Source organism: Nothobranchius furzeri, chromosome 6, assembly GCF_043380555.1.
Source record: "Nothobranchius furzeri strain GRZ-AD chromosome 6, NfurGRZ-RIMD1, whole genome shotgun sequence".
NCBI classification, from domain to species: Eukaryota; Metazoa; Chordata; class Actinopteri; order Cyprinodontiformes; family Nothobranchiidae; genus Nothobranchius; species Nothobranchius furzeri.
The window spans coordinates 77343248-77368180 of NC_091746.1; the positions used below are offsets into that span (position 1 = coordinate 77343248).

At 43.6% G+C, this 24933-nt stretch overlaps 1 protein-coding gene across 1 annotated transcript in view; it reads left to right on the forward strand.

The window, feature by feature from the left end:
• The window catches only part of gpr83 (G protein-coupled receptor 83), a 45999-nt gene extending 21666 nt beyond the window's left edge, over positions 1 to 24333 (forward strand). Inside the window, exons 4-6 of the mRNA XM_070552825.1 lie at positions 1570 to 3156; positions 13604 to 20943; positions 21075 to 24333. Of these exons, the coding sequence (XP_070408926.1) occupies positions 1570 to 2287 (718 nt within the window). The 3' untranslated portion in view covers positions 2288 to 3156; positions 13604 to 20943; positions 21075 to 24333. The remainder of the gene's footprint in view (positions 1 to 1569; positions 3157 to 13603; positions 20944 to 21074) is intronic.
• The last annotated feature ends 600 nt before the right edge of the window (positions 24334 to 24933 follow it).

The window sequence follows — 24933 nt, forward strand, 5'->3', positions numbered from 1 at the left end:
ATATTCATTCTGTTTGGTACCAGCTCCAAATCTGTGTGGAATCTTGATGTTTGTTTTATAGATTTTATTCTGTTTTTTTAAGAAGAAGAAAATGTGGCTGATGTGTTTTGATGACAGACCTGGGAGCTGTGCAGTAGTTGCACCTTTCTAGCTGTGACTAAGCTGAAAAGATGACCTGCTTCTGTGTTTATCCATCACTATTCTCACAAATACTTTTTCTCCAACCATACATCTATAAAGACCATTACGTGGTCACAGAAAGAGACTGTTAGACACTGAGTTTTCTTTCTGCTTCTTCACAATGGCAACAATGTTTCCATCATGTGTTCAACTGAAGGTGGTGTTACAAACATTATATATATATATATATATATATATATATATATATATATATATATATATATATATATATATATATATATATATATATATATAAAGGGATACAATGCAGTTTTGGCTTGCCTTCAGCACCCCCTAGTGTCCATTAGTAAGACCTAAATTAAAATCTCCTCTTCGCTATGCGTTAGTCTTTTTCATGAGCCTTGTTGCAATGACTACTTGTGTTATAATTCCTACTTTAGATATTTTGTTGCAGAATGTAAAAAAATCATCCATTTATTCCCATTTTCTTAACTCATTCGCCGCCAGTGTTTCTCACCGATTTTACTTTTTATTTAAGAGTCACAGAACGTTGCACGCTAGGATGATTTCAACACCAAAACAACCAAAACAAAGCGGAGACTCACGTCTTACATCAGGAAGAATCCGCGTGTTTAGAGCGTTGTCCGTTCTTTCATAATCCGTTGTTGAATTGTGATCGGCAGAAGCTTTTCCGGTTCGAGCCTCACTTTTTTTACAGCAGCGGATCAAAACGATCTCCTAACACATGGATTTTCTGCTTCCTGGTCACATGACGTGTGACTTATGCGGATGAAGATCGGCTTTAGAGCTGAGAGGTTTGTTCTCACGGTGCGGGGGCTCGTTCTGATGCCCACACAGTAAAAAATGCAAATGAATTGGCAGTGAACGGTTGGATTTAAAATGATGACATTAGTCGTCAATGGCAGTGAATGAGTTAATAATTCAATACTTTGCTTTGAGAAATTATCAAGAAACTAAATTAATTTTAAATCCTGGATGAAAAGGTAAATATCTGATAAACACAAGCAGCACATTTAATCAGTGATGAATGAGTTATTTGTGTTGGGGAGTCAGGTTGGGAGTCATAAAACATAACAGAAATGTTGTTATTGTGATTTATAGATTTTTTTCTGACATCTGATAAAGTTTTATTACAATCTAGCCTCTTTCTTTGTCTCTCGCTTTTTTCTTATCAGCTCTGAGTTCTGTGAAGTCTGGTTCTTTAATTATTTTAAGTTTTTGACATTTACAGAACATGAAAAATACACAAAGTCTGAATTCTGGCATCAGGGGAAATAGATAATGATTCCTAAGAGGAGGAATACTCTGGAATTCTGTTTTAAACTACTGATTTTATCACAATTGAACTGTGACTGGTCTAATTTACTTTTTCCATCTCTGCCATTTTTTTCCACATTCCGTCTCCAGTAAGGAAAAAGAGCGAAGCCTGTGTGTGCCAGACTTCCCAGAGCCATCAGACGTCTACTGGCAGTACATTGACCTCCTGACCTTCATATTGCTTTACATGCTGCCGCTGCTCATCATCACTGCCTCCTACACCACAATGGCCCGTCGGCTGTGGCGCCACAACGCCATTGGCGACACGACGACAGCCCAACACGCCACCCGGAGAAAGAAGCGCCGCCGCACGCTGGCCATGCTGCTCCTGGTTGTGGGGGTGTTCGCCGTCTGCTGGTTTCCCCTCAACTGCTACGTGGTGCTGCTCTCCAGCCAGGCCATCCAGTCCTCCAACGCTCTGTACTTCTGCTTTCACTGGCTCGCCATGAGCTCCACCTGCTACAACCCTTTCATTTACTGCTGCCTGAACCCCACCTTCCGCCAGGAGCTGCGCCTCCTCCTCGACAGGTGCCAGTGGAGGCGGAGAGCGGCGGTGGTGTCGGCGCCGGAGCATCGCCCAGCAGTCGCGTGTGCTCCCTGCCACCGAGCCGCCTGGCCTGACAACAACGAGTCCTCGAGGCCGAGCAACGCCCTGCCGCAGCTGAGTCAGGACTCGCTGCAGCAGAGCCACGCTTCGTCCAGTCAATCACACAACATGAAAGATGCACATGTGCTCTTCACGGCCAGACAGGCCCTCACTGGGAGGACTGATATCCTCTCAGTGGAGCCCATCGTGACTGAGAGATAACCTGGATTCATTTTGGAAAATATTCTAAAAGAAGTAGTAAACATGAGAAGAAGAGGCGTTTGGCTGGTCCAGCGCTGCAGGGTGAGAGATAAAAGCTTTCCTGAAGACTTTAAAAAGCAAATTCTGTGACAGCTTTTCTTTAAAAGCTCATAAAATAACAGCCTCACTGTCTTTATGAGCTTTTTTCACTCTGCATTTGCCACTGTCATTTCCTTTTGTCACAAATTGCATATCTGCAGAAAAAAAATCTAAATGGAGTCCATTGAGAAGATTTTCAATTTAAAAGCTTTGTGATTGTTTCCAAGTTCCTCAAAAAATTGAGCTTCTTTAGTGGACTTAGCTTACATTTCGTTGTTTGAACCTTTTTATTGTTTGTCTACTTGAAGCACATCGGTCTTCTTTTACAGAGGCTTTAATTCAATTTTGCACAAACCAGACTGCTGAGCCGTAAATGACACATTTTTGTGAATTTTCAGCATTCATATGTAAATTCTTGTGTCCTCCTGAGAATGTGCAGGGAGGGTTTTACAATGTCATTTATTACTTAGTGTCGTAAAATGACACCTGTTTAAAGGTATAGCAGAGGATCGTGTTCTTCCGAGTGGATCATCTGAACCTTTGCTCCACATAGCTGTCAATCATTCTGGTGAAGCTTTCACGCAAGGCCGACGTCGTACGGGCTCCTTCCTGGACTCGTTTTCACTTCCTGTGCATGTGCATTCTGTTTATGTGTAGAGCAATACGCAATATGGGTTTCTTTGAAAATGGCAGTCGGAAGGGAAAAGTGCCTGAAGTGTTTTTAGGAGACTCTTTTCAACGAAGGTTGGGCTCCCCACAGACGCCTCAGTTGCTAGTTTTCTGCTCGACAGGTAAGCTAAAGTTCGGCATGCTATTTGGAGAAATCAGTTTCAGATTACTGCTAGAAGAAGTTAGCTGCAAGGCCAGAAGCTATTTGTAAACAGTGTGAGCACAAGGATAACGGAGCGTTCTCTCTCATGCACACTTTTTTTAAACGTCGAGAGGGCAGTTATTTCCAGAAAGTCAGAAACATCCTCCGCCATACCTTAAAGTCATTTTACTAAAATCCCAGTTTGCAGTCATCTTTCGCCTCATCTTTGCTGTTCCAAAGTTTCTTTGTTATTGTGTTTTGGCTCCTCTGATAGAAGACAAATCAGATGGAAATCTGACTGTCTTGATTACACTGTGACCATTTTGGATATTTACAGAAGGACTTTTTTTCACCAAATCATTCCTAATACCTCTGTCTCTGTTTGCACAAATTGTACAAAAATCTGAATGCAACCAGCCTGACTTCTACTGTCTGTCACAAGAAGAGCTTTGGTGTTTTTTTCCATCCTGTTGTGATTATTTATTTTAAATTCTGATCACGATGAACAAGAAATGGACCTGAACCACAAGTCCCAACATGTTTCATTTACACATGTTCAGGTCTGCCTTCTGTCGTGATGAGGCTGTTATTGAACTGTTTAGAAGGAGGAGGGAAGGACACTGGTGAAAGCAAGTGCAAACCATCAATCAGACAATATAGCAAATGTTTTCATTCAAAGGTGTCAGCACACGAAGACAGAAACACAATTGTTATTATTTGGCTTTTTAAATCTCCTCCCACAGCTTTGAAAAACAAAATCATTAATAAAAAACAAAAAAAATTTAACTCTGCAACTCAACCAGAAATAAGGAGCCATAATAATGAGTCAGAGATGCATTTAAAGCTGGGGTCCATAGTGTGGCGTCGTCAAGTAGAGGAGAATATTCTCCCCTGAGCACAAGTCTTCTTGTGCCTTTTATAGGTGCTGCCTGTTTAGTCATGATGAGGCTAATCTAGTGCAGCTAGCGACACTTTCCTAGGTGCTGATCTGCATGGGGCACATCAAGTGGGAACTGCTGATGGTGCTAAACTCGGCGCAGAGCTGCAAGCAGAATAACGCAGGTGGTGTCCCCAAACACAGACGACGGCCATAACACTGATATTCGTTCTTGAATGACTAGCAAAGGTTTCAGATGCTACATCTGACTCTGATGAAACACTGTCATCTGCCATTGTGCTAATGCTGAAGAAACAGCAGATACATTTTGTTTACAATAGCTTTGTTAGGGAATCCCCCGGTATGACATAAGCATCAGTGTTGCGCCAAGACCACAGGCTAACTTATTCTTTTTTACTGCGGTCTTTAAAAAACTTGTGTTTTAATACTTTTTAGATATGCCATTCAAAGAAAATGTACCTCTGGCTAGTAGCTTTAAATACAATCTGCAGTGTTCAAGCTGGGAAACATCTAAAATGTGCAGAAATCTGGCACTCGTGATGCTAGCACATCCCTGCTAATGCTAAAACAGGCTAAGACTATAGTCCAATGTATAGTTATTCCTTTTCCACAGTTAGCTTAAAGTTTACAGACGGACATGAATTCAGTCCAGGTTGAGTTAGCATTAAAGCTAGGTCAGTTTGCTAAGGTGATTGCGTGTCACCCCGCAGTGCATGCTAGGACCTGGGGCGCATTCTCGTTGACTGACAGCTCCCTCTTTTTGATACACACTTCTATTGTTCAATGCCATATCTTTGTTTTGCTTTAGAGACCAGGGGAGGGAAATATAATTAACAAAAGATTGTTTATGCCACAGAATGAGGTCAGATAGTTCATTATTTAAGTGACTTTAAAATGTTTTATTCTTTAAACCTCATTTTTAAAGTTGCAACCAGAATGGAGAATTTGACCACAGGATGACATTCTTACTTCATGTTCCCTTTTAAATCTCAGAAATGCCAACCTAACCATGTCAGATAACAACACACAGTTTAAAGCACACTGTCAAATTCAACATCTGGAAAACATTAGATGAATGTTTGCAGCACTGATTAGGCACCGCTGCATATCTACAGACTCACTTTCTGGGACGTAGTGAGTCAGAGCAACAACACAAAATGAATAAATAAATAATATTCCAAAACCCAAACTAATCAAGTCAAAGTCAGTAACATTTATTATGCATTTGTATTTTTGTTGTGTTGAATAATTTGAATTCCTTAAACCAAATAGATCTTTAAAGATTAATGCAGAAAAACTAAAAATATATATATATCAGGATAGTGTTATTGTCACTGATACATTTTTTTTGTTGAGCTAAATGTGTGAAAATTTAAATCAGTAAAATTTCTGTACATAAACATGTGAAGGTGTATGGTTTTATTAAAAAAAGACTTCCTGTAATTCAGGAAATGATAGTTTGTACTTTGTTTGCTGTTGTATGGAAATCAAAGATTGCAACTAAATTAAATAAAATCAAATTGCTTATTTTTGTTTCATTTAATTCAATGTAGATTTTTGTAATAGGACCAACATGTAAAAATTTTACATTGAAATAATCACTCAACAGTTAAATTTCTCAATAATGTTGGAAGGAAGGTTACATTGAAGCAGATTTCCTCCTCAGACGGCTGGGGTGGTTGTCCCTTTTTCTCCCTTAAAATGGTCAAAAAGGGATGTAGTAACTGTTTACAATCAGTGAACCTGTGAGATTGCCGAGTCTGCTCCAAGCCAACGCTGCAGTTAGTTATAAGAATGGAGTTGGAAATGTTTTGGACTCTTGTTGCAGAAATCCATGACCTGCACGAAAGACTCAAACGTTGGTTTTACTGTAACTTTATTCTGGGGAGCTGCTGACGTCAGCTGGGGCTATAGTCGGACGGTGGAAGGAATACTTTGAGGAGCTCCTCAATCCTACCTACGCGCATTCCGAGGAGGAACCAGAGCCGGGAGACCTGGGGATGGACTGTCCAATCTCGGGGACAGAAGTTGCTGAGGTAGTCAAACAACAACACAGCGGCGGAGCCCCGGGGGCAGATGAGATCCATCCTGGGTATCTCAAGGCTATGGATGTGGTAGGGCTGTTGTGGTTGACATGTCTCTGCAACATTGCGTGGTCATCGGGGGCAGTTCCTGTGGAGTGGCAGACCGGGGTGGTGGTCCCCATCTTTAAGAAGGGTGACCTGAGGGTGTGTTCCAACTATAGGGCGATCACACTCCTCAGCCTCCCTGGAAAGGTCTACTCCAAGGTACTGGAGAGGAGGGTCCGATCGATAGTTGAATCTCAGATTGAGGCGGAGCAATGTGGTTTTCATCCTGGCCGTGGAACTGTGGACCAGCTCTATACCCTTGCAAGGGTGATTGAGGGGGCATGGGAGTTTGCCCAACCAATCCACATGTGTTTTGTGGATTTGGAGAAGGCTTATGGCCGTGTCCCCAGGGGCACCCTGTGGGGGACGCTCCAGGAATATGAGGTGGGTGGCTTTCTGTTAAGGGCCATTCAATCCCTTTACCAGAGGAGCGTGAGTTTGGTCCGCATAGCCGGTAGTAATTTGGACCCGTTCCCGGTGAGGGTTGGACTCCGCCAGGGCTGCCCTTTGTCACCGGTTCTGTTCATTACCTTTATGGACAGAATTTCTAGGCGCAGCCGTGGTGTGGAGTGTGTCGAGTTTGGTGGCAGGAGAATCTCGTCTCTGCTTTTTGTGGATGATGTGGTCCTCCTGGCTTCATCCAGCTCTGACCTTCAGCTCTTGCTGGGTAGGTTTGCGGCCGAGTTTGAAGCGGCTGGGATGAGGATCAGCACCTCCAAATCTGAGACCATGGTTCTCGACCGGAAAAGGGTGGCTTGCCAACTCCGGGTCGGAGAGAGGTCCTACCTCAAGTGGAGGAGTTTAAGTATCTCGGGGTCTTGTTCACAAGTGAGGGTAGGAGGGATCGGGAGATCGACAGGCGGATTGGTTCGGCGTCTGCAGTGATGCGGACGCTGAGCCGATCTGTTATGGTGAAGAGGGAGCTGAGCCAGAAAGCCAGGCTCTCGATTTACCGGTCGATCTACGTCCCAATTCTCAGCTATGGTCATGAGATTTGGGTAATGACCAAAAGAACAAGATTGCGGATACAAGCGGCCGAAATGAGTTTCCTCCGTAGGGTGGCCGGGCTCAGCCTTAGAGATAGGGTGAGGAGCTTGGACATTCGGGAGGGACTCGGAGTAGAACCGCTGCTCCTCCGGATCGAAAGGAGCCAGTTGAGGTGGTTTGGGCATCTGGTCAGGATGCCTCCTGGACGCCTCCCTGGGGAGGTGTTTCGGGCATGTCCTGCCGGCAGGAGGCCTCCGGGTCGACCCAGGACACGTTGGAGAGGTTACATCTCCAATCTGATCCGGGAACGCCTTGGGGCCCTGCCGGAGGAGCTGGTGGAGGTGGCCGGGGAGAGGACAGTCTGGAGCTCCCTAGTTGGGATGCTGTCCCCGCGACCCGGACCCGGATAAGCAGAGGAAGATGACAACGACGTTTATTCTGAGTTGTTTTCATCACTGTCATTCTCATGCAGCACACCATGATGTCTTGAGTTAATTTAAGATAAATTGCACTTGAATTGGTGGAAATACAGTCATTTTTTAGCAAGGTGGACACAGAAAGGCAAATTCAGGCATCCAGACACTAAAGGTCTAAATGTTGTCTGAATTTTATTTTTATTTTATCATTGTTTTAAGATATATATCTCAGAATGCCAAATAGATGACTGTCTTGCAGCATTGTGCGGTTTGAATGTAAAGAGAAGTAAGTGTTTACTACCACAATGTTCAAAGGAGATTGAAAAGAGACATGGTTTTATTTCCCTTTTTTAAAGTTGCACACATTTTCCCATTAAGTTATTTAATATATCACAAAGTTTGTGTAGAAAATGACTTGCACATTGTTTCATATCCAGTTTTTGCGTGAGCAAACTTTAAAATGAGGACCCCATACACTGTTGCACAATGAGCTCCATCTGCTGCTGATAGTTCACTGGTGGTTTCTGAAGTACACAGTGAACCACTGACTGAATACATAATTTAGATTGAGCCTCTGTAACGTCATCTGTAGGTATCTGAAGAGACAAGTAGAAGTCCAGTTGGTAGTTCCCACCACTGCCATTTAGGCAGCATCACGCATCTCTTCAGTCCTAGGACACACAAAGACGGAGCCGAGAGTGGGGCTTGACATGGTCTGGGGAAGGAGTTTAACCCAGGACATGCTGAATCAACACACTCACAGGTAATTTAATCAAAATAAGGAGTTTATTTTAAAACGGGAACAAAAAGCACACTGGAACTTCCAGTGGATGGAGAAAAATCCGCACGCACTGCAGCGTCTGAGGAGGGGAGGGCAGAAATAAGGTGAGTCCTGAGAAGTAAGTCTTAACTGAGGGAGGTGCAGAGAAAAGACTTACTGGGCAAAAGAGCTGAGGAGGGATGGGGAGGGGCAGGTCGAGAGTTGGGTGAGTCGAGGGGAGTATATCCAAGAGAGGGAGCGTGGGGGAAGCAGGTGAGTGGAGCGACTGGAGAGATGGAGAACACTGGGGAGCTGTGTCCAGAAGGTTATGTAGAGGCGGTGAGGATCCTGATGAGTTTAGAGAATCCAGAGGAGTTCCTTCAACAGAGACTTTCCAAAAATCCTGAAGCAGGTGTGAGCATAAAAACACAAAAAATAAATAAATCCAGAGGAATCACCAGCGGTTCAAGAAAACACAATGCACAAGGAGGCTGGACTCTACCGGGTAGTAATAATCATCCCGCGGTGAGGTGCGTTCTCCAACTCCTTAAGAAGCCAGTGCCGTTGATTGCTAACCTGACGCAGCTGGGAGCCTCCCTCTCCTGAAAAACAACTCAAAGATGGAATGTGCGACGGGAGTACTCACCCCGACTCATGACAGGGCTGTGAGGGGGTGGGGGCAGACACACAACTAACTCTGAGCCAATGTAGCTACGAGCTAACTGAGCTAATCAAAGCTAACAGAATTTGGTGGGCACTTTTAGCCAGAAATATGTGATTCAACAACTCTTCAACCATCCGCCTTCTAGCCTGTAACACTTGGCTGAGGCCTTTCCTGGAGCAAGCAGTAGGCTATCTGCTAGCGCTGATAGCTCCTCTGCTACCTGTCAGTCAAAAAGACGCTGCCATTAGGATTCATAATGTCAAGTTTTAATTACATCTAAATGGACAAGGTAAAAAAATGTACCCCTAATATTTGTCATGACAGTAAACTAAACCTAATAACAGGGCCAGATTAAGACTTCGTTGTACCCTGGGCAACAATATTCAAGGGCCCCATCATCACGACCCAAGGATCACCATAATATGGTCACATACAGAATATTTTTCTGTAATATGCAGTAAATATACTCAATGCTTGAATGCCTGACGTCACGTAACCCGCTCAGGATAACCTTTGACCCATCTTGTGTGGACTGACCAATGAGGAGAGGGTCTTAACTTGAGGCCCTCTCTTCAATGGTCAGTCTGCATGAGACTGACTCTCAACTGACGTTCAAAGTCATAGGCAGCGAAGCGTCTCTGTGCAGCACAAAAGTGGACAGTTTGTTTAATGTAGGGTGACCATATTTCCATTTCCAAACAAGAGGACAGGGGATCTGTGCCTATGACGTCACACTATGGCAACGCCACACAAACCACGTTGGGACCCATTTTTTTGTAAGAACTAAATTAATATCAGATTCTGCCAATAAAAGGGCTCTAAAACAATTCATATGTAAATATGTAGCATATTTATTGCAAAATCTAATTTTTCTGCTTTAGTGCTGCAACAAGGTTTTATTAATAATAAATTATTATGCCTTTTGTTTTACTACAGCATCGGTACGCTTCCTGTGCACAGATTATTAAGGATGCTTGTTTCAGCTGTGAGATTAGACGATAGGATCAATGAAAACATAAGTTGTCACACACTCCATGGAAACTTTCAGATAATCCACAAATAGTGGCTTTCAACTGGTTTTGTTACTTTTTGCAAGTTTAGAAAAGAAGCAGATGAGACAGCGTGTCTGATAATTTAGTTTTTCATCTGATAACATTTGAACATGTCAGTAATGTCTGAGGGGCTTTTATAAACACTGTATAACTAACACTCCTGGAGAGGGTAAGAATTACACAGAGGCTTCTGGGGAGCCCAGTTATGGGGTGGGGGGGTCATTTTGCCTTGGCCCCCAAAATGTCTTGAAACGGCCCTGGGTGTGTGACTGAGTTTTGAAGGTGATCTGAACTGTATCAGATGTATAAATATTACATGTGTAGAACTTATTGTTTTATACAGGTAAAAACGTGTAGTGGAGATAAATCTACATTTTACTTTTCAACAATTTGTTTTGTTTTCTTGTTTTTATTGAACTATTTTCCTGTCCTGTCTGTCTCTCATCTTCCTGCATCTCCTCTAAACTCTCCAGAAAAAAACTGCTGCCTGGATTCTTACTTTTTCACCTCATCAGTTACTTTTGAGCAGATCAAAGGGATCTCCTGACCGCAAAGCGGAGAGCGCCTTTCGATGCTGCGTCAGTGAGGTGAAATCACCGCAGCACAGGTGATGAGCTGCGCAGCAGCAGAGCGCTTCAGGCAAAAATAAGACAGAAAATAGAGAACATGTGTGGACATGAATGATCGTGTGCTAATTATAGTTTTTTGGTTGCGCCACTTTGAGAATGGACCGTGCGCTGGAAGCAGCTGCCTGGAGCGCCGCGCAAGAACGCGCTGTGCCGCTCTCTGTGCTCTCTGCTCAAACGAGTCCATAAATGATGTAATATAGATAGAAAACTTGTTTCCGGCTCCCCTGGATGTGTAAGATATACAGCTCCCCCATAATTCGATCCCTGCTCCTGGATGAAAAGCCGGACATTTTCATCAATACGACCGCGGACCCCCAGTCCGGACGCCCGGACAGAGAGTGAAAAGTAGACATGTCCGGGGAAAACCGGACATACGGTCACCCTAGTTTAATATAATGCGGGAGATTACAGACATGCCTACAGTATTTTGCTCGTGCGCTTGCTGCCCTGGGCCCCTTAGAGTTCGTGGGCCCTGGGCAATTGCCCAGTTGCCCATATGGTTAATCCGGCCTTGCCTAATAAAGCTAAAATGGTGTTTTGAACCATGTTTATTTCTGCTCTGATTAAGTCAACTACCCCTGACTGCCTCCCGGAGATCGGGGCGGGGCAAAATGTGGGCGGGATCAAACGTTTATAGGTGGGCGACGACAACCATTTTACTCCTGCTCCTCTCTCAATGGAACCGGGAAACCGCGAGTAGGCCCTGAGTTAAGGATTAAAAAGTCCTAAAAACCCACAAAACCCATGTAAAGCATAACATTGGTAATCAAATTACTTGTTTGCTAGATGTCATGATAATTTTAAAGAAAGGGCAGATAATTAAGTTAAATGAAACAGGCGCCATTTTTTATCCAGTCTGTTCTGATATTTTTATTCTTTTTTCTACTTTTGAGTATGGTATGTGTATTTATAGCACATAGATATTTGTGTCTTTTAGCTATACTTTTGGTACCTATATAAAAGGTTCAAGCGTTTGATAGATTGAACCTGTCAAAACCATTTTAATATTTTATTTTATCAATGCTGCCTTTATTTTAATAGTCATTTCCAAAGTGAGTGTAAAACAGTATAGACAGACACGGGTAAATTTGTTGTACACCCAGTTATATCAGCTACATTAAGAGGACCAGAGACTTAAATTGTGCTGACACTTCTTAAAACACGCCAGGGTTTGAGGCGGGGTGGTGAGACATTGTGTGAGACACCCAAGAATGCAGACTAAATTCTTCAAAAAGGTAAATTTAATAGAGCAAACAACAGCCAACACAGGAATAAAAAAGTACAAACAAATGAACCAAAAAGCACACAAAAAACAAGAGAACCTAAAAAAAACGATGTAAGGAGGAAACAGAATGCAAAAACTGAGTTTGACACTGCTGTAATATGGCATTTCAAAGCCAGAAAACACCTTCATCTTCCTTTTGTCCACAATTTCTTTGCAGAACTCCTCATAGTCTGATTGAAAATTAAACATGAACAGGAACGGTTCCCTGCAAATTCATCTCCTCTTCATCCAGGCCATCACAGAAGCATAACCTCTCCACTGCCCTCTGGCAAGCAGTTCCCTGTCCATGGTGATGACCTGGGGAAGGGAAATGTTTCCTTTGAAGGACCTTGTGGCACACCACCTTGCTGCCTCAAAGGTGTCCTCAAGCAGAGAATTCCATCCATCCATTTTCTGAACCCACTTTGTCCACGCAGGGTCGCCTTGGCCCCCAAAATGTCTTGCAACGGCCCTGGGTGTGTGACTGAGTTTTGAAGGCGATCTGAATTGTATCAGATGTATAAATATTAGATGTGTGTAATTTATTGTTTTATACAGGTAAAAACGTGTAGTGGAGATAAATCTACCTACATTTTACTTTTCAACACTTTGTTTTGTTTTCTTGGTTTTATTTAACTCTTCCTGTCTGTCTCTCATCTTCCTGCATCTCCTCTAAACTCTCCAGAAAATCTGCTGCCTGGATTCTTACTTTTTAACCTCATCAGTTACTTTTGAGCAGATCAAAGGGATCTCCTGACCGCAAAGCGGAGAGCGCGTTTCGATGCTGCGTCAGTGAGGTGAAATCACCGCAGCACAGGTGATGAGCTCCGCAGTAGCAGAGCGCTTCAGGCACAAATAAGACAGAAAGTAGAGAACATGTGCGGACATGAACGATCGTATGCTAATTATAGTTTTTGGGTTGCGCCAATTTGAGAATGGACCGTGCGCTGGAAGCAGCAGTCTGGAGCGCTGCGCTACAACGATCAGCGCTCTTCTGCTCTCTGTGGTCTCTGCTCAGAAGAGTCCATAAATGATGTAATATAGGTAGAAAACTTTTTTCCGGCTCCCTTGGATGTGTAGGATATACAGCTCCCCCACAATTCGATCCCTGCTCCTGGATGAAAAACTGGGCATTTTCATCAATACAAGAACCCCCCGGACGCCCCGGACAGAGAGTAAAAAGTGGACATGTCCGGGGAAAAGAGGACGTATGGTCACACTGGTTTAATCTAAAGATTACAGATACAGTATCTTGCTCGTGCCCTTGCTGCCCTGGGCCCTTTAAAGTTCGTGGGCCCTGGGCAATTGCCCAGTTGCCCGTATGGTTAATCCGGCCTTGCCTAAGGACAATCAACCTAACAGTCATGTTTTTGGACGTGGGAGGAAGCCGGAGTACCCGGAGAGAACCCACTCATGCACAGGGAGAACATGCAAACTTCATGCAGAAAGATCCCAGGCTGGTAAGAAAACCCAGGACCTTCTTGCTACAAGGCAACAGCTCTAACCACTGTGCAGCCGCAGAGAATTGTCCTAATCAAAAATAAAGGCAATATTAAAATTACTGCTGTCATGAGCCGGGGTGAGTACTCGTCTCATCATCTCACTATCCCTGAGTGTTTTGGTTTCAGGAGAGGGAGCAACAGCTGTTTCCAATCAGCTGATCAGCGGGCCGGTTTATAAGGAGGAAGGTGGACATGACTCGACGCCGGGCCCTTCTTCGACCGACACCGGATGGCGAAAGCTGGAAGAGCAACAATAATGGGTAGGCACAGCTGTGCTGTGACTGAGAAGGAGTGGGGCAATTTTGTAGAAAGTGGAAGTGATATGGAAATGAGTTTTGGACAGGAACAGGTAAAGAAAAAGAGAGCACATAAGAGCTTTGTGTGTTTTGCAAAACATAAAGTGAGAAAAAAGAAAGGGTTCAGCCACACTTCTCTACATGATTCATCCCTGTTCCATCAGTAAAGTACTTTAAGCCAAAGTGGAACTTTAGATTTGTGCTAAATAGGTTCTTCAGCAGCTTGTGAGCCATTAAAGGTAAATGTCCGTGTCAATGCAGAACCCACTGGAGATCTTTGCTGTTACACAGTAATGGGTGGATGAAGAGGGTGAAGAACACAACGCTCTCACATGAGTCAGGCTTTGTCTGTTCGTGCAGAAGTTCTGACCCGTGGTACATTTGGATGATGTGAAAATGCCACTATTGGGCTTTTACATATTTGTCATGATGAAAAAAATAATTGGATGAAAATTACCCTGAAAGGCTTCTAGCGGCAAATTTTTTTCTTCACTTCTCTAACCATTTGACGTCGGCTCTAATGGAATTTCAATGAACAATAAATGAAAATTCCTATTTATTATAAAGACCTGGTGTAACGTGCATGTTGTCATGTGTCTGTGCAGGTCAGTCCTATTAAAGCAAATGAAAGATTTTACATTTAAAACAATTATTTCAAATGATGTTCATAATAATTACAGATGAGTTCAGATTTAACACACAGTTTTCTGCAGGTTTTATATTTGCACTTCAGACATTCTCCAGAAATGGCATAAACCACAGGAACACACACACACACACGCATGGAAGGTTACAATTTTAAACTCAAAGAACTGCCACTTTGAAATGTCAACATGCTGAGAGCTTACCTAACTCGGACTAATACCCTCCAATTATTTGCCTCTATAGAAGAAAGTTCCAACCAAGCACTCATTTTTACACATTTACAGAAGTTTCACACATGCATGTCCATCATGGCTGAGCTGTCACTCTGGATGGTCACCTGGTCAGCTACTACTTTAAATTCACTGTTACGCAGAGGTGCTAAGGATCAAACAGCCCAGTGAATAGAATAGAATGGAATAGATTAGAATAGAATAGACTTTATTCATATGCTGCAGCACATACCCTTAGAGAAAAGTCAGTAGTTATTGTTACATTCAATCGCTAAAAACAATTAATAAAAAGGAAACTTGTGTTTCCAGAACTATGCAGGATAAAGGACACATACATACTAATGCATGTCAGGTGTTGCGCAAGTATTGAACACATATTGAATATTGCACTGATGTTATTGTGTAACAGGGTAATGCCAGTACCAGTTAAACTGAGGAGTTATACACTCTTACTGCAGAGGGGATGAATGACCTACGGCAGCGTTCTGGTTTACATCTGGGACGTCTCAGTCTGGCTCTGAAAGAGCTGTCCAGAGCTGGGTGCTGTGGTTAGGAGGAATCAACTGAATCTAGTTGGCAGCACCGAACCAAGCTAGCATTTTAATAATAATAATAATAATACATTTTATTTCAAGCGCCTTTCAAAGCTATCAAGGTCACTGTACAAGACAAAATATAACAAGCAAGCAATACAAACAACAAGAAATAAATGCTATTAGTAATTCCCAAGGGTAGAGTCGGAGCAGTGCAATGGATAATAGACTAAAAAGAGTAGATGGAAGGAGGACAGTTACAGTGAGTACGCCAGGCGGAACATGTGAGTTTTGAGTTGAGACTTGAAGGTTGAGAAGGAGTTTATATTGAGGAGGTCAGGCGGTAGAGTGTTCCAGAGTTTTGGAGCTGAGTGGCTGAAAGCTCTGGCTCTCATAGTACTGAGACGAGTGCGAGGAACAGACAGGGAAGGTGAAGATGATGATCGGAGAGAGCGAGTGGGAGTGACAATGTGGAGGAGATTAGAAAGATATGGGGGAGCGAGTTTATGGTTGGCTTTAAAGGCATGAAGAAGTATCTTATAGTCAATTCTGTATTTGACAGGGAGCCAGTGAAGTTGTTGCAGGACAGGGGTAATGTGATAAAAAGTGGAGGTCTTGGTGATTATCTGGGCAGCTGAATTTTGGACTAACTGTAACTTGTTGAGTGATTTTAGAGGGAGACTAGAGAGGAGGGCATTACAGTAATCGATGCGACTGATGACCAGGCTGTGAACCAAAATAGCAGTGGAGTGCTGACTGAGGGAGGGGCGGAGCCGATTGATATTGCGAAGATGAAAATAAGCAGTTTTTATTGTGTTGTTAATATGAGGAATGAAGGATAAGGTGTTGTCTAAGATGACACCCAAGCTCTTAGCTTTGGCGGTGGGGAGAAGTGTGGTGTTGTCGAAGCTGAGTGAGAATGAACTGGTCTTGGATAAAGATGACTTGGTGCCAGTGAGGAGGATCTCAGTCTTATTACTGTTGAGCTGTAGAAAGTTAGAAGAAAACCAGGATTTGACTTCGGTGAGGCAACTGAGAACGGAGGATGAAGGGAGCGGGGGGGTTTGGTTGGGTAGAGAAGTAGAGCTGGGTGTCATCGGCGTAGCAGTGAAAATGAATATTACATTTCCTGAAGATATTGCCAAGTGGGAGTAAGTAGATTATGAAGAGAAGGGGACCTAAGACTGAGCCCTGAGGAACTCCAGAGGTAACTGGCTTGGGGTTAGAGTAGAAGGTGCGCAGTTGGACAAATTGAGTGCGATTAGATAGATAAGATTTGAACCAATTTAGAGGAGTTTTTGAAATGATGATGGTGGATAGTCTATGGAGTAGAACTGTGTGTGAGATGGTGTCAAATGCTGCACTGAGATCGAGTAGGATGAGGATGGAAATCTGGCCTGAGTCTGCTGCAAGAAGGAGGTCATTTGTGATTTTGATCAGAGCCGTTTCTGTGCTGTGGTGGGGGCGGAAACCAGACTGGAAGACTTCGTAGAGGGAGTTGCTGGATAGATGAGAGTGTAGTTGGTTAGCAACAACTTTTTCAAGTATCTTAGAGATAAATGGTAAGTTGGAGATGGGGCGAAGGTTATTGAAATTGTTGGGGTCTGAGCCGGGCTTTTTGAGAAACGGGGTTGGAGCTGCAGTTTTAAAGGCTGAGGGAACGATTCCAGTCCGGAGGGAGGCATGAATGATGGAGCAAATGAAGGGTAAAGCCGGACGTACACTGTGCGACCTTTTCACTTTTTTGAGCCGATTTTCCACTCATGCGAGAAGCCATGAGATCGGGGCAAGTTTTGCGCCGAGCGTCGTGTAGTGTACAGGGGGTTACGAGAGGCGATTAACACCATGTGACCAGCTAAGACTCTGGTGGATTTGGGTGATTTTATGGTTAAAAAATGAAAGGATGCTATTACAGGTGTCAGTGGAGTAGAAGTGAGGGGTAGTATAGAGGGAGAATTGAAAATTTTATGGAGGACTGAGAAATGAGTTTTGGAGTTTCCGTATGGTTGATGAGACTGGAGTAGTTGTTACACCCCTCCAGGCCTAGGATTACCAAGAGGGGCAACACAAGTGTGGTGGCAGATCCGTCGCCCAGATACGGAACACAGCTGGTCACTTATTGTTTTTAGTTCAAAAGAGGCCTCATGATTTTATTGATGTTCAGTCCTGCCTCTTTTTCTTTTTGGGAGGGGGGTGTTGTGACCCCTGCGTTCCTGGGCTCCGTTTTAAAAGCACTGCACCGTGGACAGCTCCTCTCTCCAACCGCTGAGACAGCTGATCAGCGCCATGGAGAGAGGCACGTCGAGACGCACCCTTCCCGCCGGCCCGCTGACACCGGCTGCGGGTAATCAGCACTCATCAGGACTCCTTACAAAGGGAGCGGAGGAGCGCTTGAGTGGGGCCAGAAGAAGCGAGGACGCAGGAAAAAAAAGAAGGGGAGTCCAGTCAGAGAGTTCGGGGAGTTCAGTGAGAAGGATCCAGAGCGCGGGGTTCGAAGGCGCAGAAAGCAGAGTTCAGCAGCGCGGATTTCAGCAGAAGAGTGCAGAGAAAGAGAAAGACAAGAGATGACTGACAAGAGACAACACAGGGATGTTTTCTGGAGGAGAACCATCCGCGTCCAGAGAGAGAGAGAGAGAGGAAACGGGAGAGCGTGAGACGCCAACCACGTTAGGAGCAGCACGGGACCGAAAGGAGGACAACATACCCAAGGGAGGGTATTATACGAGTGTGGGGCCTTGCCCAGAGCTTTAGTTATATTTTTAAGAGACTAGTTTAAACAGACCTCTGGCTTTATTATTTTCAAGGACCAGTTTTCACCTGCCAGGGATACTTTTAGTCAAATAAACTCCTTTTGACTTTTTATTGTCCTCGTGTTTGCTCCCACCACACTTGTGTTGCCCCTCCTGGTAATCCTAGGCCTGGAGGGGTGTAACAGTAGTAATCTGATTTGGTATGAGAAATAGAATCCTTATAATGGGCTAGGTGGGCGGTGTATAGGTCTTTGTGTATAGAGAGGCCCATTCTCTTGTAGAGGCGCTCCAGCTGGCGTCCTTCAGCTTTTAATGTTCTGAGGTTAGATGTGAACCAGGGGGCAGAGGTGGAAAAACAGACAATACAGGTTTTTAATGGAGCCAAGGTGTCAAGGATGTTTTGTAGGCTGGAACTGTAGTGGTTAGTCAGTTCATCGGGAGAGGAGAGTTTGTCAGTGAAGTTAATAGTTGAAAGATGTGAAGAGAGAGTGTCTAGGTTGATGTCGTTGATTTTCCTAAAATGAATAAGACGTTGTGTCTTAGTACGGCTAACAGGTAGTTGGAGAGAAAATGAAAGAAAGAAGTGGTCGGATATGTGGAGATCAGTAGCTAAGCAGTTGAGAGGAATGAGACCGGAGCAGCAGATTAAGTCTAGGATGTGTCCTTTGTTGTGGGTCGGAATATTGATGTGCTGGTGAAATCCATGACTATGGAGACATAAAGAAAAGTCCTTAGTGATGGGGAGCGTGTTATTGTCCATGTGAATATTGAAGTCACCGAGCAGCATTATTTTGGATGACAGAGTGGATAAATGGGCTTGGAGTGAAGCAAACTGGGATAGAAAGTCAGGATGCGGTTTAGGGGGACGGTAAATAACAGCAATGATGGTGGGAGTGGGTCCAGGGAGCTGAAGCGCCAGGCACTCCATAGAGCTGAGCAGAGGGACAGGCACGGAGAGGACTTTCCAACTCTCGCGATGAATTACAGCGAGACCGCCTCCCCGCGAGCCGCGGGATTCAGATGTGTAAACATAGCCCTGAGGAGTAGCGTCGTTGAGCGAGGAGAAGTCATTGGGATGTTGCCACGTTTCAACCAGGCAGAGAAAGTCCAGGTTATTATCGGAGAGGAGGTCGAGAATATGGTGGCCCTTGTTCGTCAGGGAGCGGGTATTGAGGAGGCCGAAGTTGATGACGGAGGGCTGTCGGCCAGCCGGAGCGTTAGCGGTCCTAGCTGGGTAAGCTAGCGCAGAGTGGTCGAAGGAGCGTGGAAGCCTCCTGGAAGGGCGACGAGTAACAGACCAGATGGAATATGGAGGTTTATTTCCATTGATGTTGTAGCTTCTCCGGGCCCCCAGTGTGTGTATCTCCGCCGAGGAGGGAGAACGATGTCGGGATGTAGCAGCAGCCCAGGAGGTGGAGGACCAGCGTGTGAGGACCGGAGTCTGAGGATCTCTGCGGCCACTTACTGGTACAGCCGGACACCGGGCGACGACAGTCAGGGAGAAGGATGAAGAGAAATATATACAGAGCGACGATCTTGGTGGCCCACATTACGGCTTGATCCTGTCAACGGTGGGAGTCTGGGCGCACAGTGGATAGGCTGACCGCAAGATCTCCTGGATTCCTCGGTATGGTGAGTAGAGCAGGCTGCAGGGATACGGTGTAGAGTTTGTAAAGTCAGTGTTGAAGCCAAGAATAGTTCAGGTAGTAGAGTCAGATTTTAGTGACTCAGAGCATCTGTTGCACAGTGGATGAGGTAGCTAGGGCGTTGTCCAGGTGGTACAGGGAGCAAGAGACCACTGGTATACACAACTAATTAAAGAAAAATACCGATATCCAGATAAGAGATTAAAAACAGATAAAAAATAAAAACAGATAAAAATAAAATCAGATAAAAACCGTCTAAGTTAAAAACGGACAGGAAAGACCAGAGAGCAGTGGCAGCCAAACGTGCCAGCGTCCACTCAGCTGGAGCCAATCACACTAGTTTTAACTAGCATGTTCAGTCTCTTCCTGTCTCAGTCAGAGCTGTCTGCACCCCAACAGACCACATCAGAGTAGATAACAGAGCCAACAATTGAGTGATAAAAGGATTTTAGCAGATGGGATTATTTGGACCTCAGCCTCCACAGGAGACGGAGTTGACTTGAGCCTTCTTATACAGAGCATCTGTGTTGCGAGACCAGTTCAGTTTACTGTTGAGGTAGGATGAAACATTAAAGCTGATGAGGAATCTGGTTGTGTTATTTTAATCTAAAACAAAAATCTACTGTCTACCATTTCACAGAATTTAAAGGGGAAGTTCACTGAGAAACATGAATTATCATCCATCCATCCATTCATTTTTGGCTGCTTATCCGGGGTCGGGTCGCGGGGGCAGTAGCCTAAGCAGGGAGGCCCAAACTTCCCCCTCTCCAGCTACTTGGACCAGCACCTCCGGAGGAATCCTAAGGCATTCCCTGATCAGCCGTGAGACATAGGCTGTGTCTCAATTCAGGGTCTGCATCCTTCGTCGGCCGGTTACATCACAGCGCTGCGACTAGGCCTTTCCCAATTCAAAGACTCCTTCAAAAGCAGTTGACGAATCCGGCCTTCTTTTCGCCTGAATGAAGGATGGGTCCGGTGTATCCTTCAATGGTTTACATTTCCCAAGATGCCTTGCGGGTCGGACGGCAGAACTTTTAAACACAATGGCGGACAGTGAAGCGGGAGCTGTCGGAGAGGATTGCGCATATGAATGTCAGTATAAACTTGAAAACTGTTAGGTTAAGGGCTTTTTGTGATACATGAATGTTATTTTAGTTTGAAATGTTACAGTAAAAGCGCTCGTATTGCGGTCTCGGCTCGTATGTTCGGCCGCTCGGTGTCGTACTTCTCACGCTACGTTTTTCCCCTGATTTGAATAGAAGATTGTATTTTAGGGACAAAAGAGAAAACCATAGACTTTATTAAGCTTAGGGCAGAGATGGACCACGTTCACTGGAGCAAAGTATTCGGCAGCTGTGGCATGGAGGTACAATAACATCTCATATTTTAAAAACGATCGTTTGAGTTTAGTTTTTTCTGCGAAAACATGAAATGAATAACCCGTTGTCCTCTTTTCTCTATCTTTTCTCTTCCTGTTGTTTTTCTTACATGTGACAGCGATGGCCAACTTCTGGAGCTGATCAGGGAGGACATGAGGCTGCAGAGGGAGGCAGAGCAGCAGAGGGCACAGGAGAGAAGGGAGAATTTTGACAGGCTTTTTACTTTGCTAGAAAAAATGGTTAAGAAAGATTAAACATGTACATATAAAAGAAATATCTAAATAAAATAAATTCTGTATTAAACACTTGAATTTTATTTTTGTTTACAAATGTGAATTGCTTATTACAGGGTATCTGATGGGTCTTGAAAAGTCTTAAAAGGTGATAAATCGGTTTTGGTCAAATTATGACCCTTAGAAAGTATTAAAAACTATTGTCACATCTTTGCTCAGGCTCAGCTTGCCGAAAGTGTTTTCTCTGAATTAGCTCTCCAACGGTCAAGGAAATGATTAAAAAGCTAAATAAAACTTCGAGCTCCATCGTTTTAAGTTCCTTCTCCCTTCTGCTCAGCGGTTCCACGGTTGCTAGGCGACGGAACGTTCGCCGAGGGAGTGGCGGGAATTCATGAAGGCTAGGCCTGTCCAAATTCACAGCCGTTAACATCCGGTCTACTCAGCCAACGGAGGACCCAGCCCACGTCGGCTGAGTAGGCTAGGTCCTTCGAAGGATGCAGACCCTGAATTTAGACACAGCGATGGACTCACCCAGCCTGGCTTGCAACCTCGGAAGGCCATGTTGATTTATTGCTCAGGAGAGAGTAGAGCACCTCTTGGCTAGCAGAAGCTAACTGTTAGCATCAGCAGCTTCACATCACAACAAATACGGATGTCCCAATCAGCCTTTTAGGCTTCAGATTCCGATCAGATCTTTTAGCTTCAAATCTGATCCGATTTCGAGTCCCGATCTGACAGTTTGCCTTCACTATTAAAATTTATAAAGCTGAAATATATTTTCAGCATCTAACTCAAGTTGACTTTTTAAGAGTTATTTCGTTAATAAGCATTACCATTATTGTTGTAAATCCCATGAAATCATCTACTTCGTCACCTTCTTCTGATGAATTTGCAGCATGCTATGCACTGGCGTGCTCACTGGTGCCCTCTACTGTCATGGGATTGGACTCTCTCTTTATTTTTGAGTAAAGACCAGAGTGGCAGGGGAGTTTATAAGGCCGTCAATGAGTGTGTGACTAACTAACCCTTACCTTGTCATCAGCTCTATTTCTACAAGCTTGATGAAGTTCAGGACAATATCTACAATAGCTTGGATGTTAAATCTTTTTTAACCTTTTGATAAAATTACATCAACAATATTCCTTTCACTTATTCAAACTTAATTTTAAATGACATTGAGTCCTAAAACTGCTCATTTGTGTAGCTTGTTTCCGGTAAATTGACACAACCATTAAAAATCATTTAACTTCCAAACTAAACTGTTTGATTCTTTGGATTTTTCTAATAACTTAGTGCAGTCATGACAATAATTCAAATTCAAACATGTTTTTTAACTTCATGATTGATTAGAACATTAAATGGTTAAATTATATAAGCCCAATGTCACAAACGCTCTAATTAAACGCTTCTCTGAAGAAATGTCCTCAAGCAAAATCCACACACAATGTGCAACAATTTAAAAGAAATCTGGATATGAGGAACTGCTAATAATCCCAACAAAATACATACTGTCATCTACCATTTATGTTTTATTGACATGTGGATTGCTTCGACTGGGTGTCAGGTGGGTGGGAGGAGAAGATGATCTGACAAGGTAGGGAGGAGACTGCTGAGTGGAGAACAGGTACATTAGTACGTGTTTATAGTCAGAGAATCACTTTTAGACAAGTGAGCTCAACTTGTTTTCAGTCACCACCACAGTGAGAGGCAGAAGAGTCCGACAGAATGACAGATAGCTGCAGTGCTGCAGGTGCAAACCTGGCGAGGTGTGTTTATTCCCTGGAGTCAAGCTGGGAGACTCACACTGACACACACGTGTTCAGCAAAATAAATACATATATATATTTTTAAAACTGTGAATGTGGAGGGTATAAAGGTAAAATGCAACAATTTTCATTTAAATTCCTTATTGTGAGAAAAAAGACAACTAACTGTCAACCTCAGAGGAATGGTGTCATTTCTCTCACCTTTGAAAGCAGATTTTCTGTGTCAGACTGATTTCCGCTAACGAGTTGCTGATTGTTTCGACTAAGACCTTAGCCTACATTAAAACAACAGAAGATCTGAAGGTTTTTGAGAAGAAAAAATAATGAGCAGGATAATTAGTTACAAAGGCAACATTTACAACAGCTCCAGGTGGTAGATGTTGTTGCAGATGTTCTGGTTGCTACGACAGCAGAGCCGCCAATAGGAAAGCTGCTCCATGGTCTATCCAGTGTGTAGGGTGGATGATGTTCTGGATCAATCCCTATGGATGTATTTCAGCATTCTTTTCCCCACCACCCGTACAGCTTGAAGTAGAATGAATTTCTCATTTCTGCCTTTTGTAGGTACAGAATTGAGAAATTGGGTTTTAAATGTAGAGAAAAATACTTACAGGAAATAAGATCTTCAGTAAAAATAAAAAGCATGGGTTTTACTTTGAGGCAAGTACATGTAGTTTGTTGCTGAGCCAGTTCTCCACAGCCAAAGCTGTTTCATACTCATGGTCTAAGTGGTGCAAAAGTTAAGCCAGATAAGTTAAGCCTTTATATGTTGTAATTGTGATGATTATGGCTTACAGCTTGTGAAAACTCCAAATTCAAAACCTCAGACTCAAACCTAGTCCACATGTAGACGTTTTTTTTAACGAATATCCGTCCCTCCAAAAACTTGCATCCACACCACCTCGTTTAAAAAAAAAACTCTGTCCACACGTACCCGGATAAATACGTTGTTAAGGACATGCCAGACCTGTAGGCGGCAGTACTTCCCCCGTTCTTAACCTCGTCCTTCGTCTGTGGTCTTCCGCAAGGAGCAGTAATTCCGCTTGCAAAAACAAACAAGCAAAAAGCGCTTGGACAATTGATAAAGCGAGCGCAGCTCTGAGGGCATCCATGCTGTTGGCTAGTGTAAACACAGGTCGCACACGTGATGTCAGCATTTTTTTGTCACGGAAAGTGACGTTGCGGACCTTAAAACTCTGGTTTTGTCCGTCCACACGCAGACACCTAAAACGGAGAAAACGCAGATCTTCACTTTGGCCGGAGTTTTTAAAAAGATCCGTTTTCGTGTGAAAAAAACTCCGTTTTCGTGTGGATGACAGGCCAAAACGTAGAAAAATATCTATGTTTTGGCAGATCCCCGGCTACGTGTGGACAGGGCCTCATAAATCCTAAACACCTGCAAAGGGCTCCTGAGCCTTTAGATGGTCTCTCAGTCTAAGTTTAACTCCTGAACTAAATGGACTTTTGCACCATACTCAATTTTTTTTAGCTTCACCTGTTTAAGATAATAAAATAAAACATACGTTGTAGCAGTAAAGTATAAAGACTGCAGGGCGAACTCAACATGAGACACCATGATGAGCTCCGTCTAGTTTAAATACCATGGGCTGACGTGGTTCATGCTGACCTTTAGAAAAAGTATTCAGTCCATTTTTGCTCTTCTCAACACGACAGATTCTTAGAACTCACACTCTGTTGTTTTTTATTTGTCATTTTTGCCCCTACACGTAAAAGAATGATGCGTCCAATGCCAGTCTGTTAAATCAGTTCATTCTGAGTAAACCAGTTGTTAGTTTTAAAATTGAAATGTGGTTTTCCTACAACAGAAGAAACTCTGCAGAAAGAAGAGAAACTGAATGTGGCATGGCTTTCATTTCTGTATTGTTTTTGATGCAATTCAGATAATTGAACATACATTAGTTGATAATGGGTTGAGCCAACAAACAGCAACGTTAACAGGAAAAATGTCATTTGAACA